This window comes from Ptychodera flava, chromosome 14 (genome assembly GCF_041260155.1).
Source record: "Ptychodera flava strain L36383 chromosome 14, AS_Pfla_20210202, whole genome shotgun sequence".
Classification (NCBI taxonomy): domain Eukaryota; kingdom Metazoa; phylum Hemichordata; class Enteropneusta; family Ptychoderidae; genus Ptychodera; species Ptychodera flava.
Window position 1 is genome coordinate 16,050,951 of NC_091941.1, and position 15,931 is coordinate 16,066,881.

General features: G+C 38.9%; 1 protein-coding gene and 1 long non-coding RNA gene across 2 annotated transcripts; both read left to right on the plus strand.

The window, feature by feature from the left end:
* The first annotated feature begins 5,813 nt into the window (after nt 1-5,813).
* LOC139150652 (uncharacterized) lies at nt 5,814-7,397 on the plus strand. The gene is made up of 3 exons (XR_011556249.1): nt 5,814-6,172; nt 6,401-6,597; nt 6,942-7,397. It is a non-coding gene; the product is annotated as an uncharacterized lncRNA (long non-coding RNA).
* A 3,741-nt stretch (nt 7,398-11,138) lies between these two features.
* On the plus strand, nt 11,139-13,176 carry LOC139150651 (homeobox protein prophet of Pit-1-like). Its single transcript, XM_070723083.1, has 3 exons — nt 11,139-11,320; nt 11,924-12,120; nt 12,627-13,176. Exons 2-3 carry the CDS (start codon nt 11,929-11,931, stop codon nt 13,077-13,079), a joined length of 645 nt encoding a protein of 214 aa, XP_070579184.1. The 5' UTR covers nt 11,139-11,320; nt 11,924-11,928; the 3' UTR covers nt 13,080-13,176.
* Nucleotides 13,177-15,931: the final 2,755 nt, after the last annotated feature.

A 15,931-nucleotide genomic window follows, 5' to 3' on the forward strand; every position in this document is an offset into this window, starting at 1 on the left:
AAGATTATAATAAAAAGTTAACATTGGTTCTGCCACGGCCACTCCTCTTCCACAACGCACAAACAAGCCAACTTGTACAACACCATTGCACGGCAGCTACCTTCCCTGAATCAAACTGTTAAGCTTATGTTTATAGCAACCGGTTTTTATTTCAAGAAGTTTAATATCACCGAAAAGCCAGCCAAGCCGGAACAATGGTTGACGCTTCTCGTTTTCTGTGCTTTCGCGAGGTACCACGACAATGTTGTAATCTCCACAAATATAATAATCTCCACAAATGTAATATCAACAACAATTGTAATAAAATGCACCCATAAATGTAATATCGCCCATAAATGTAACAAAAATCAACCATGAATGTAATAAAAACACCAACCACAAATGTGATAAATTGTAACCATAAATGTAATAAAAAAATCACCCAAAATTTAATACTTGTCAACCATAAATGTAATAAATCTATTTTGTCATTGCAATTGAGGAATTAGCCTTTAAATATTGATCTATGTGATAAGGAAAGCAACTCCACTCATTATTCATTTCTAAATTGTTTGCGTTTAGTGTGTTTTGCATATTTGAAAGTGTATTTTACGTTTCCCTGTTTTGTGTACAGAACTGACTGGCCATGGCTAGACACAGATGTAATCTGAGTGTCAGTGCAGTCTCTACTCCAGAGTGGGGAAGACTGTATAACACTACGATCCTTTAACGCCGTTTTTTTCGAAAATTGCCGTACTTTCTTAATCAATCTCCTCAAATTCGTCTTCAGTGGATAAATTGTGTGGAATAATCGATAGATTGTCTGTATTCCTATGTTGTCCCACTTGAAGTTTGTTCCTTCACTAGGGATGCCAGGATGTCTAATTTTGTTCTACTGTGTTCAAGGTAGTGTTCGTATTGTTTTTTACTAGATTGAAATATATGTTCTCGTCAACATGTTTTGTGTCGTAAGTTTCTGTTATAAGGTTTTATATTTCTCTGTTATTTGTTCTGAGTCATCTGTCATAAACTTTGTGTCACTGGTTGACGAGTTATTTTGACGCTTCCTTATCATGTAATTATCAGTGTCCAGAACTGCTGTTCCACTTCCGTTATCTAACGGTTTGATCAGTACCTCGCCGTTTTCTGATAGCGTTCTCAAAGTATTCTATTCTGTGTTTCGGAAAGGAAACCTAGTTTCACGAAAGTATGCAATAACATTACATTAGTCTTATTAAAGTTATTATTTACTCAAGGCATTGATAAACAAATGATCACATATGCAAGTTCAAGTTTATTACATTTATGGTTGAGTTTTATTACATTATGGTTAATTTGTTTATTACATTTGTGGTTGCGGGTTGTTACATTAATGGTTGACTATTTTATTACATTTGTGGTTGATTTTATTACAATTGTGGTTGATATTACATTTTTGGAGATTATTACATTTATGGAGGTTACAAATGTCACTGATATGCTGTGCTGCACTGTCGTCCCACGCTTGTTCCGCCATATTGTTTGACCGACAAAATATCAATACAGTGTTTTTAACAGATTCATAACAGTGAGTCTTGGTATGTTGGAAAAGCATTCACTGGTGTAGTACACGTGCTGCGTGCTGCTGCAGACTCGTCAAACACATCGGTTACTCTTTCTGTTAAGATGAAAACTAGTCAAAAGAGCTAAGGCGTCTGCCACTGTCTTCAATTTTAACACCAACAAAGACAAAACAAAAAACTTCTGGCGCTATGAAGACGTGAAGAGGGACTGTGGGCACCAGTAAAAAATCATTGAAAATTTCGTTTTCACATATACATGTTAGTCTTTGACAAAAACATTCATATTATGAAATGTGTTATTTCATTATCATTTTTATTTGTTATGTCCTCCTATCTTACAGGTCTTGCGAAATCCATCTTTATACGAAAGTACTGCGTTTTGCTTTCGATAAGCGACGGCGAATCAGAACATTAAGTTAGTAGAATCACAACTATTTTGACGATATATTTTTAGTCGCTCTCCGCGGGATTTTACATTTGAAAAGTAGACGCAACTGAAAATCGGTAAACCATCCACAGTTGCTTCGGTCTGTAAGCCAATGTGGCACGTGACTTTGGTTTGTTCTGATAACGGAGGGGGCGTAAATGGGGCTTGTTGATGTTGACAAGTTCAGTCGGCAAGTTCCTTTGGAGTGGTTGGGGAGGTGATAATTGGTATCATTAACTGTGATAAACCTAATCGATCAACACCGCCTTGTGAACACACCGGACAATTGATATATTAACAGTCACCTTTCACGAAAACGATAAGAAGAGCTTGTCAATCTCACCTTTCACGAAAACGATAAGAAGAGCTTGTCAATCTGTTTCTAAATTCGTTCAGATTGGCTACCGTACGTCATTATTCGAGTAGGGCATGCGACAAGGCTTTGTTCAAATTTTCTACCGCAAACGAGTCGTCAACGGCGGCATGTTGACAGGGATCCGCTGCACGGTTCCATTAATTGGTTGGGGAATTTAAGTGATAATTGTTATTATTGATCAAATACTTATAGATGTACACTGCCTTCTGAACGCGTTAGACAATTGATATATTAACGAGTACCTTCAAAAAGACAAGGAAGCTTGTCAATCTGTTTCGAAATTTTGACAGGGGTAGTTTTCTTCCTTTTGATTGGGCAAATAACCTGACTGTGATTGTTGGTAGCAAGACTGAATTCGAGGTTTAGATGCGTTCCTTGTACTTCACTACTTGACTCCCCTTCAGCAGATACTCAGAAAATGATAGTGTGACATTTTTATCGTTGGCAAAGTGAAATTGCAATTGCCGTAAAGTAAGCTCGTCTTTTATACATTGCTTTGCATGTGAACGATATACTTCCAACGTGTTAAATAAATCTTTTAGGCAGTGGTTGCTTAGGGAAAACGGTTTTGTGTTTGGATGTATGGCGAAAAGGTTATCAGTAATTATAGGAGATAAATAACAAAAACAGAATTTGATTAGTTGAGTATGATACGTCTAAAAAAATAAAACTACAAATCGTGGTTGTCTCTATTTGCTGCCTCATCAATCACACCTCCTTAATCTTTTATATTACACCATTGATAAAGTTCGTCCCAGCATTTATCTACGCAACGTTGTGGCCGACTTGACTTAACTCTGCTTGAACCGTAACAACAATGAGATTGATAACTTTTCATCTGTTGAACGCGACGTTACCGACTTTCTCAGAGCTGACTGTAACGCGCGGCAAGCCCTCGCATCGTACAAAAGAATATTGGCCATTCACACATATTATGTCCTGGATACGCTATTTGACAAGTTGAAGGCCTTGGAAATCTTTGACCTCCTTGGAGTTTATGGTCTTTCGATTAACAAGTAAAGCACTGGTCTTTAATGAAGAAGTCACTGACGAAATTGTATTAAACTATGGTAATTGATTAACTCAACCCTCACAGATAACTTATTAAAGGGGCGGTATCCAATGCTTATAACTTTACGCAAATGTCAGTCCCACCATTGTTGGTCTAAAACTCACTGTTCCTGCCATTCTATAGATGCGAAAAAGACGATGCCTCAAATCAATTAAACTTCAGTTTTCCGATCAATCAGCGATTTATGGCACAACAGTTTTTACTCAACTAAAACCAATTTATAAGTCACTTGTTTTTATCCTTAAGACACGGCGTCTTATTATTTGACGCTTTCTTTCCTACATGTCAAGCAATGTTCGATAACTTTACAATATTAGGCTTTGAGAACAAACGGTGGACACGGACATTGAATCATTGAAAGGGATCTGCGGCAGATTTATCTGAAGGGATCCGACATGAGATAAATATTACTATTAGTCGACGGAAACGTAATCTACGCCTTATAAAAATGTCCTACTATTGGTCTACCGACAAGGACTTATCGCTGGAAACGAAAGGCAGCATCTCTTTCTGAACCTATCAATTGTCAACTTGCGTCTGATAAGGGAAGCATCCCACCGTTTATTTACCTGTACAAGACTGTTCAAGTTAAGGTAGATAGCAGTCTTATCCCGAGTTTTCCTTAACAAAGTTGATAGAATAAATGATAGAATTATTACATTTAATTTGCTGAGGGTATACAGAACTAGATTTCATGAGCGACCGCAACTTTTGATTTTGTCGTCAGTTTTTGTTAGACTACAGTTTTTTTTCCTACAAAAGCGTTGCCGCGACAACGGCGTGATTGACAGGTCAGAGATTTCGGGATGCTCCGTTTTCGGATTGTTGATCGCTGCCATACAAGTACACTGTTGACATGTAGTCCATCATCATCTTTCTAAATGACAAACTTGTCAAGACTGTCAAAAGGGCATAAACGATCGGGATTTCTTTGATGGCTAACAAAGAAAAATGCTAATCACAAGATCACATGACTTTCTCTCCGCTGAAATTAATCGCTCACCTGAAATTGATCGTAACATCTACGTGCATGTCATCAAGTTAATCATGATCAAATGAATCTGTGTTCCGCAGTACAAAATATCTCATTCCATAAGTCTACTCTTCCCCTAAAAAGTTAGAGATTGTAATTCTTTTTTAAGGTCATCAGAAGACAAAAAAGGTGTCGACTTCTAAAGTCGATAGAAAGATTTCTTAGAATAAGAAGAGCTATGATTTTAAATCATCTCAAGGTGTTGTGTGTTTTTATGCATGACTTGTTTTAAATGTAAAAGATATCACATAGATTATCGACATTGTGAAGGAAAAGGGGGGCTGGAAAATCATTACATTCGCAAGACAAGGGGATATTTGGATGAAGTTCAAGATCAACTTCCTGCCAGATTTCCTTCAAGTAAATGTTTTATATACTGTAAAACCAATACTGCTTTTTCATCAAACCACTTGCATGCATATCTGTGTCCGATGCTTTCAGTTTACGGGGTGATCGAAATACAAACATACGTACACTGGACAATTTCGTTTTTCGGGATTACATGATTGATACTCCCTGCTGACTGACCTGTATCCGGTGTATCAAGGTTTGATAAACTAAAATGATCTGTCCTGCCTCCTGAACACATCGGGTCAGATTCCATAAGTTGTAACCCGCCATGACAATATACCTGTGATAACGAAAGAGGGTGCTAGTTTGTGTCACGGTGATAGAGAGACCGTGTTTGTGTGCAGCAATTCAAATTTCGACCCTATCACATGTATTCACCCGGAGTCTGAGACGATCACGTACTTTCTGGTTAAGTTTCGTGGTGTGAAGCATGGTACGAATTTGATTCCTTTGCTATCTACTTGAAACACGGACAGTCTGGCGACGATATTCACCGAAATAGGACTGCCGGAGAATTGTATATGATGTAAAGGCCTTTTCTTTTCTTTTTGTTTTCAAGCTAATGTGCGTATAAATTAAAATATTAATATGTGTTTGTATGTTTTGTATCACTTGCATTACATCTTAAAATAAATGAAAATGGCATTTTTGTTTCAGACTTCGTCATGAACAAACAAATATAATCGGAATTTTACAAGTTCACTCGCTTCATGGTCTCTCCATTCCGAGGTGTTTTTATGAACGGGGCCTTTTCATGCATGCACTGACGGCAAAGTTTGACTTCAAAGAGAGTATAACCATTTCGGGGTGTTCAACTTGCGTTTCACACCTCAAGTGAAAGTGTACCGGCTTAACCAGTTGCTATACTTTCCGCCATTGACCCTTTGTGTTTAAGTGATGTCACCGCTTTCCTATTGAACACTCTTTGGTTGTTAAGACAGAGATTGTCACACCGATCTGTCTTCAACGATAACTAATTACCATGGTAACACCTTCACACGTCAACAAAACAAACTTCATCCGTCGGAAAGATGAAAGTTACCGTCTTCATAAAAAGCGACGGAAGACTGGTGCGTACATCACTCTCTGGTTTGCGTTTGATTGGAGAACATCAGAATGGAAGCAGGTTACAACATGATCAGCGCTTTAGAAGTTTACTTCTATCCCGAGCGATTCTCACAGTGTCTACTGGCAAGTTTGGTACCGGAGTTGTTCCGTAGAAGTCAGCGACATAGCAGCTGTACGTCACCGGCCAACACCGGTGGGTCACCTGCTAAGGCAACCTACAGGGCGCCACCAACCAGTTAACAAAGTGCAGCGATAGCAGTAGACTCTGCAAATGGTCCAAGATTTACTGCGTCGACTACCGAAGGTAAGATATGACTCGACACAATAATTTAACTGATTTAATTTGAAATTTAGAGTGAAGTGACCATAGTACGTGGAGCGTCATTTCAAGGGAAATTTAGAGTGAAGTGACCATAGTACGTGGAGCGTCATTTCAAGGGCAACGAGAGCTGCCGGCATTGCCACTGTTGTAAATATTACAACATACATACGCTAACTACATTTTAATTATTTGGTTTACTCTCACTCATAGATTTACCAAGAAGATGCAGGGAAAGCCGACTTTGTCCATTCGCCAGTGGTACGCAAGACGTGAGTCAGCGTGTTTCCGTCGACGTTTGCAGAGAAAGAACGCTGGATGAAGTTTTCAACTCACCAACACAGCATTCCTCTCACAGCCTTTGTCACCTGCTGGCGGCTTTGACAGATCTTCCCGAAGAAACTATCATGGTAATAGCGTTTACCCGGTCAAAATATTATCAGAGGGTTTTTTATTTGCCCCACTTAACATAGTAGTGTTTCTTCTTTGGCAAATTTATCAAAACATGTCGAGTTTCACGTCTATGAAAAAATAAAGTTTACGGAAAAAGAAATGTCGAAGTCATGTCTTTCCATGTGACTTGTTTATAGTCATTTGTTTCATACCACGGACGTACGTCAATGTTCGTACATTCGGGGGATTCAGATTTCCCGTGCCATTGACGTCCATATAAATTATTCCAAATGGATATTCTGGTTAAGAGATTCATATCAGAGCTTGCCTGTTTTAAATTTCGTTTATTTTTCAATTGCAGAGATGGATTCAGTGGCGCCGTGCAGGTCTCCAACTGAGACAACCCGAACAGCGATCTGTGGGAAATCCTGCCAACGGACAAGCGTGCAACAACTACCACACACCTACTAGTCCCTTGTTCCAGTTTGACATCGAACCTTGCAACGCTGCTGCCCAATCCCCGTCTCCAACAACTTTCAGGTTTCCGGGCAACCCGTGCAGATTCGCATCACCGTCTTCATCATCCATCACAACATCAACGCCAGTACCGGTTACATCAACACCTCACCAAGGTCGGTCTTCAAACGCGTCGGTTCATTTCAGCAGAACGCAGTTTTCTCCGTTATTTTCTGACAGTCAGGGTAGCCACTCTATTCACTATGAAGGCCAGTTCATAGCATATCCCATCGCTGATAGTCAGACCTCTTCAGTTCCTTGCTCTCTCGATACAGTGTCCATTGATATGTTTTGATGGGAACTAGACTATCTAATGTATAAACTATAAGTTTTTTAGATGTTATTCAAAATTTTTGAACCACTATTCTCTATGTAGGATATACCTTATTTTCCAACTTTTGTTACCAAGGGATTTATTTTTTGTAAATAAAGAATAAATGATGCAAGATACAACAATAAGAGTCATTTTGTGTAATTTTTTCTACCTGAAAGTAATAATGAGAATTCTAGTATATATTGTATTATTAATCAACAAAAATACATTAAATGTACATACTTTATTTCGTTTGGCGTTAAAGTTTCACGGAGAAATTTCAACTTGTCAAACGGACAAAATACCAAAAAAACCCAAATAACTGAAATACGTCAAATCCACTCGGGTTGAAGGTTTTGTATTCCAGCAGTCAAGCCGAATGTGCAAAAACAAGAAACGCTGAATTCACTGTATGTAATTCATTGATTAGTCATGTGGCACCAGTGAATATTTCGACAGTGGCCAGTCACACTTTCCCGTTGTTGCCATCGAGAGACCCTTAACAATAACCAATAAGAAAACCCACTTCAAGCATTGCTATTCTCCAGCCCAGGATACAAATCTTTTAGTTCACATCATTACGAATTTCCCTCCAAAATTACTATTGACATCTTAATACCATCTAATATATAGCGTTATTTACAAAATACCGGAACTTATGTCCGAGTACTTTGCAGCGGAGGTATTGTCCAAAACGCGTAGCGTCGAAGACATTGCCGAAGCATATTATGTATAAGGACATAACTGCTCTCATTTTGTGAAAAATTTATTACTATACACCTTTTTTCATCAATATAACCAGAAAAAGTCGAAATTCTAGCGTTTTGAGGATGCACGTCACGCGATCGCAGAATGGGAACGTTCAGCGCGTCCGCTCATAGCACAGAACGAAACTCCAATCCGCGCAGCGCAGTGCAGGTGTTAGAAAATTTAGTTTAGCAGCATAATTTCACTCAAATTCACAGGTTTTTACTGAACATTATTCATTGCAAAGTAAAAATTGTTTAGATGAACATATTTTGAAAAAAAAAAGTAAAATGTTTTCTCGTTTATAAAAGTGTTATGAGGTCAAAGGTCAGCTGGCGTGACTACCTAAAGATTGGACTCCGCCTTCGCTGATACTGAGAGACCCGACTTATAGAACTTTGATTGGCGGGAAAGATTTGCTTCCTCAACACATTTAACGTAATTTCTTTTACGATTTTCAACACTATTTTTTAAAGCTGTCTGCTTGTTTGGAGAAAATTCACTTTGTGTGTGGTCACTTGTGTGAAAGTAGACAATCTCTGATCAAATCTTGTGTTAATGATAGAAGGTAAAATGGTTTACAATTTCACAACGTAGACTTTGCCTAGGGCAATCGCTGCAATGTTTATTCATAAAACCTGGACAAGTATAGAAAGTGATCAGTTCAATTGTCTGTTTTGCCAGAAGATTGTCGGTGCTTACATATCTCATGACAGCCTGTCGGCATACCCCTTTGATCAAAAGAATTTGACTGCATTCAGTCGTAGTTGATCCCGTATAGATTTATAATAGTAGATAATTCAGAACTAAGCCTTTTAATATGAATATATGCATGCCATTTACCTCAGTGTGGCACGCGACTTCGTTTTCTTTGACAACAAAACGAAATGTTAACAGGGCGTTTTGGCAAGTAGGGGCGGCAACTTTCCGCAAAGTGATCCGAGAATTAGTGATCAAGTGTCACTTCTCAGGTCATTTCAGGAACACTATCGCTGCTCATACTTGTCAACACGCCCAATTAACGGCTCTGTTGTAGAAAGTGTGCATCAAACAAACCATGTCTCTTGGGTCGACAAGTGATTGACATGCATGCACATTTGAATCTCCATATACTTATCAAGCGTATCAAGCGCTATCTGCCCTGAAAACGGATGACTGTGAGTTAAAAGTTAGATGTCTCGCCGCAAAACCGCAGTTTCAAAAATGGCAGAACCACCGTTGATTTTGCGTTATGGGTTCGCGATATTATCCTTTCATAATTATCAAAGGGTTGGTTGGAGCCCGCAATCACACGGTACTTACGTGAATACACTGAATGAAGAGCAAAATCGATACAATTGGGAAATTATTATTCTAAGTTAAGTATGTTTAAATATTAAAAAAAAGTCCACTACAGTATATCTTTCTGAGGCCCAGTCACGCTTTTACTTAACTTAAAAGGTCGCCGGCGTTTCGCAACGATTGACAAGTTTGTCGCCGAACCCTTCGGCTTAATTACCTGTGAACGCTCGAGTGTCTTTTGCCCTTGCCGCCGCGAACTGTGCTCTGAGAAGGCCGAAATTGTTGTGCTCGACATTTGTAACTTGTCTTTTTCGTCGTTGTCTCTTTATATTCCAGAAAATTGTTATAGAGCAATGTTGACGACAACTGGTGAATGGTAAATATAGATATGGACTCTTGAAAGATATCACGACTAGCCTGTAATAGCGGAAAATCTCTGTTTTCCCTCTTTAGTTTTTAACTTTAAAAGCGAAAAGTAAACTCGTCGTAAGTTTCATCAAAGCCTTGGGTCAAATCAAGATCGCTGCAAATATTTCTCCAGCCGGAACCTGTAGTGTTCTAACATCATTTTGCTCATGTAGATCATGATGTTTTCTGTGAAAATATCTCTAAAATCGTAGTTCTGTGTCTCACCAGTGCGACTTTCACTAGCGCCGAGATGTACAATAGCATTTATTTTGAGTGAAATCAGTTTGCAAGCTGCCACAGAAATGCAGTATCAGCTTTCACTTCTGATTCAGGTGTTTTCGCCGAAAGTAAAAGTCGGATTGCTTGCTTGATCAAAAGGAGTGAAGCCTATTGTTTTTGTGAATTGACAAACCGATTGATAAGTTCTTCCCTTTTGTGTTTCACGTCAAATACCTGTCAGCGTACAATTGACCCGACTTGTTGGGAGGGCGGTACAGATCTATCAAACCAATTAAACAGTTTGTTAATTGCACAGGATATACGCCAGAGAGCAAAGATCACCGTGTGACTGTGGAAAAGGGTAGTGTTGATTATATGATGTGTTTTTCACCTTGGAATGGTCCATATTAAACGACAGAATAAAGTATGGCCCTTTTAGACATTTTTGAAACAATAAAATCAGGCAAGGTTGAAGTTGAGGTACTGTGGTTCGCCGGGTTTTTTGTCGCAGTATTAATGATTAAACATTGCTTATTCCAGTGTTTGCCGCCAAGACGCGCCCTTGCGACATATCCCCAAAACTGACCCCGTTGTCCCGCAAGAGCGGGTCACCTCGGCGCACTCTTGAGTCGACTGTGTTGGGTGTGATTTACTTTGTTTATAGATAGGGTCATGAAGCACGGAGTAGTTGCTACGCACTTTCTTATTCAGTGATGTCATGTGTACAATACCTTGTCACACAGAATTGGTACAGCACGGGATATTGTCAGACTTTTTCCTTATTTGTCGGTGATCAAAGAAGTCCCCTTGTAATTCGTTGACAAGTTTGTCACTTTCACGAACAAAGGCGGATCATCGCCTTCTACGGAAGGAAAGGCGGCCGAACATGACGCGGTCCACACGTCGGACTTGTCAATCATGCCGTTGTCGCGGCAACGCTTTTGTTCAAAAGTCGCTCGACCAGTTGAACAAAAGTTGACGGCAAAATCAAACGATGAGCATTCTGATAAACAGTGGCTCCGTGTTACCCTCGGCATACTCGTAAAGCATCCGTTGAGAGTTGAACATCGTCCTGCTGAGAGTCGCCAAACATCGTTTCTTTCGGTCAGTGTCACTTATTGCCAGAGAATCCCCGAAAACCATTCTAGAAGTCCTTCAACTAACGACAGTAAGAAGAATCAACTAGACTTATTCCATAGTGCAGCTGTCAACTGTTTCAGTAACGATAGATCTCACTTCACCAACTCCAAGGAAAGGTAAGTGTTATCATGTAGACAAAAAAGTTTCAAATATGGGCATCAACGATATACCTGGCGCTTCTAAATTTGAAGTTGTTTCCTTCAAGAAACCAAAAACATTTACTGAAAGTAAGGCAGAAGCGACTCACACCTCAGAGAGATCACAGACTGAACCCCTAATGTGCCTCGGGGGTAGATAGATATTCGGACTCTCAAACTTTTGCAATTCTTATCTGATCTACCACTTGTGGGGGTTCATTTAAAAGCTCTTGCTTTAAGGAAACTTTCTGTGCTATTACGTTCTTCGAAAATCAGAAATTTTACTGTCATGTATAGAGTAAACACAGGGATGGCGGCCATTATGAATTTCAAATAGCGGTGAATCTTGGGTAATTTGTTTCTCAGGTATCGTACCAAACCGATTTTTATTCTGATTTTGAAAGAGAATGGTTGGAAAATTCCTGGAGGAAAGTTTGAGCAAAAGTTGAAAAGTTAATGCCACCTTAAAAGCTAAGTGGGAGATGTCATAGATTTGCAAGACTCACACACTGGCTTACCTCTTAGAAACGAGATTTTACGATTTCGACAAATTCTTCTAATACTCCTTACCCAATCCAACAGATACAATGAAGATGACAGACAGCCATCGGTATTTGGAGACAGAGGCTGGGCAGCCATCTTGCTTTCGTGGTCCAGCGTTTACGAAAGACAAAGTGACTGCATTGTTGCAGGTTTATGACAACTACACCAAGTATCCCGACCCGACACAAATCAAGAAAACGGCTGAACTGCTCGGTCTGACCGCCAAACAAGTACAGGTAAGAAAATTTCATGATTTTGTTGTTGTTTATAAAGAGAATGAACTAGGTAGATTTTGTAACCAATTGTTTCAATGGCAAAGTATATGGACCCATACACGATGGACAGTCAAACGGGAAAATGTAATGATTAAAATTTTGTTTCATACTTTCCTGCCTGTTGCTCTTGCAAAAGAGATTCTGATTCCTGGAAATTTTGGACTTATTTTATCAAAGTCTTGAACAACCTCAACTGAATGTTCAATCCCTAAAAGTTCCAGTCAAGTGTTTGTACAAGATGTCTCTATAGTGGGTTGTAAGTGCATTATTTAGGAACTCTTACATTATTGCCTGGTAGATTACTAAATGTCTCTTAGTACGTACTCTTTTAAAAGTAACAAGATTTTATGACAGCTGTTCAGGACTGATGAAAAGCAAGTAGAGTAGATAAACGTCAGTTATCTGACAGTATGATGACTATATGCGGCAGCTTCAGCCTATTAAACGTTTTCTTTTTTTTATTTCAGTGTTGGTTTAGAAATCGACGTGCACGAGAGCGACGACAGAGGAGGTATATGCAGTATCTGGAGCTAAGAGATACCCTTTTACAGCCATATTCGCCGTGTGTCAGCAGCCCACAGTCCGTCCACAGTGATTCAACGATGAGTGCAACTCCTAGTGAATCCAACCAGTCCAGCTTTGAATTTCCCGGCATGCCCTGTGTGTTCAAGTCGTCACCCGATTCAGCACTGTCTCCTAGCTTACCTCCGTCTCCACCCGGTCACTTCGATCCCATCGAACCCTCCTACAACTTGACCTGGTCACCTGACGCTGTTGACTCCTGCTGGCAGGGACACGTTCCGTGTGTACCACTTCCATTCCATTGCGGTGTTATCTGTGGTTTACCGAGATATGGTAACGGCTATTCAGCTGTTCCGCAGTTTCCAACTCCACCGCAGTCTCACAGATGCCTTCCTTAGAACTGTCAGTAAATACGAGGAACTATCGTGCAATTGTTAACTTTCACTTGTAGTTAATGTTCATAACTTCAGCTGAGATTATTGTGTTTAAGTATGGTTTCAGAGATTTCATCATTTGTATATTTAATTTTCTTCATATTCCTTTACAATTTTGCGAAGACTGTAAATATCATTTTCATGAGTAATAAAAAAATAAAACATGGTCACGAAATAAGAATCTTTTAATTACTGTTATCGCTCTTGAATTTGGTTATGCGTTTGGGAGGTGAGTGTGCGTGCGCGAGAGTGTCCGTGTGTGTGTTTGTGAATCGATTCGGCTTAAAACGTTGACACTGGGGATGTATTTTTTAACACGTGATGTATGTACACTGGTTGCTCTACGTTCCCTTTCACTGTCATCGTAATGAAGGAGAAAAGGACGTAATCTATCAAAAGTGTTCCCCGCTTAAAGTAGAAATTGCTCTGTCATAACAACTAGTCTGTCTCAGCTGAAATTTTAATTTGCCATCGGTGAGCCAAATGTTTCAATTTTTCATTTCTCTAATCTACTACTTGTGGGTGTCATTTTGAAGGTCTTTGAGCAAGAAGAAAGTTTCACCGTCTTAGTCTTTTTTGAAAATAGAAATCTTCTTTTGCTCCATAGAGTTAACACAGCGATGGCGTCCATTTTCAAATTTCATCAGTAACCCTTGGGTAATTTGTCTCTCCAGAACCAAAATTTGCACGTTGCTCCCGTTTTTATTCTTTATTTTAAACAGAATGACTGAAAGGTTCTTTGAGGGAAAGTTTAAGTCTTTTACTTTCGAGGCGCATGCTACCTTAATTAAAAATATATATGGGCAGTATTATCTAACAGTTCCGTATGTGAGGATCTATCCAGCTGAGAATAGCTATGTCTATATGCGATGGAAATAAAATTTGGATTGAATTATGATAAAGAAAGAAATCAAAGATAAAAGCCTAAAGGTGAAAACAAAAACTAATTAAATCAATATCTTGTTTCACGCCAAATCATGCATACAGATATGTTAACGTTTAGTGGCCAACCTTACATACTGTCCATAAATGTGTACTATGTCAAAATATTGTTGACCATTGAATTTAGCGATATACCGTTAGCACGTGAGCTGATCGGTCAATATCTCGATGTATCTCCGTTCTATCAGGGGGTTCATTATTGAAATTAGCTCTAGTCTATGTGTTCCGTAAACATTTATGCATAAACTGGATTAATATCCGTAAATGTTTAGGTAGAACTGACAACACAAAGTTACAGGGATGCAAATAAGGAAATATTTAAATAATTGTGCCCTGTATTTGCTTGTCAATGACTGAGAGAGAGAGAGAGAGAGAGAGAGAGAGAGAGAGAGAGAGAGAGAGAGAGAGAGGGAGAGAGAGAGAGAGAGAGAGAGAGAGAGAGAGAGAGAGAGAGAGAGAGGAGAGAGAGAGAGAGGGGGGGAGGGAGGGAGAGAGAGAGGGAGGGAGGGAGACAGACAGACAGATTGTTTCCCTTTTCGGCCTGCTGAAGTAATATATCCACCGGCCAGTCAATCAATTCTACAGAAACTAATGACACTATCGCTGTGGTTTGGATATTAAGGTACACATTCACCTTTGTGGCACGATCGTATCATGGCATTTGTATTCACTATCGCCACTATTATCATCACAACAATACAAAAACCACACTTAACGATGATCCGGTTTGAAAACCCTGATATGTACTTTACATATTACGTGTAGCATGAACTTGAAATGAATGGTTTTATATTGATTTTAAATTATTTTAGAAAAACTGACTTTTCATCGTACATTTGTATAAGATCAAGTATGGTGACCCCATCTTTTTTCTCTAATATTTGATTGTTCTCATATGCCAGAATTCAAAAATCCATGGTAACTGTTAGTCCCTTAGTCTTCTATGTGTTGCTCTCTGGCTGGATCTTGTGTACAAGTAGATGTATGTTTCACTGTCAATCGAGTGTCCTATGACCGAAACTCTTCTTAAACTACATCAGAGTCAGAGCTACATGTATCACTGTCACTGCCAGTATGTAGTAGCAGGGCAGTAGCTGTATTAACTTTTTATTTTGAAAATATTTTTGTTCAGTTTATACAATTGCGTTCTTGTTCTACTCCCTACAGCATGTTGAGCTATCCAATATTCAGCTTGCAAACACAGCCTAAGTGTACCGTGCATTTGCATCATTCAATTATCACTAATATTTAGACAAACGGGATTTGTTGACAAACTGAATATTGTGTTTTTCAGCAGCATGCTGTAGAGAGACACCAAGAAACTGTGTTTGCTACATTGCATAGAAATATTGAAAAATTATCAACAGTTGTAGCTCCTGCCCCATTACAAGGCCAACTTGTTTTACGAAAATTTAATGGCATTCATTCATTTTTAGATTTTTTTGAGATTAAAGACATAAAATGGGACAAAACGGTTCTAGATTTTGTTCAATTATTACTAATATTAGAACCATTGGACGACATCAAAATGTTGGGAGTCAAAATATTTTCACTAACGCCTTAAATACCGATTTAAACACTTTACAGATTTCCCTATTTTCGTGCTGGCTAAAATAAATTCTCAATGTCTATATTCATATTGGACCTGTAACATTTTTACCTAAACTGCAGTTGCGCGGCGGAACTTCCACAATGTAGTGACTTTACGTCATTTGACATGTGTACAAGTCTCATATAGTATTATGAACGCCAAACGAAGAGCGTACAGGTCTGTTTTAGAAAAATCTCTTCAGCAAAAATAAGTTAGTGAACTTAGATTGTTAACACGAAAGGAACTAATTTGGGATAACTGGATTTTCATATTTTGCAAATTT

Bases quoted from the DNA above. Each gene is read 5' to 3' on its own strand.
- LOC139150651 (XM_070723083.1), top strand. From the start codon at position 11,929: ATGAAGATGACAGACAGCCATCGGTATTTGGAGACAGAGGCTGGGCAG. The intron at 12,121-12,626 runs GTAAGAAAATTT...TTTTTATTTCAG, and splicing joins TGACCGCCAAACAAGTACAG to TGTTGGTTTAGAAATCGACG.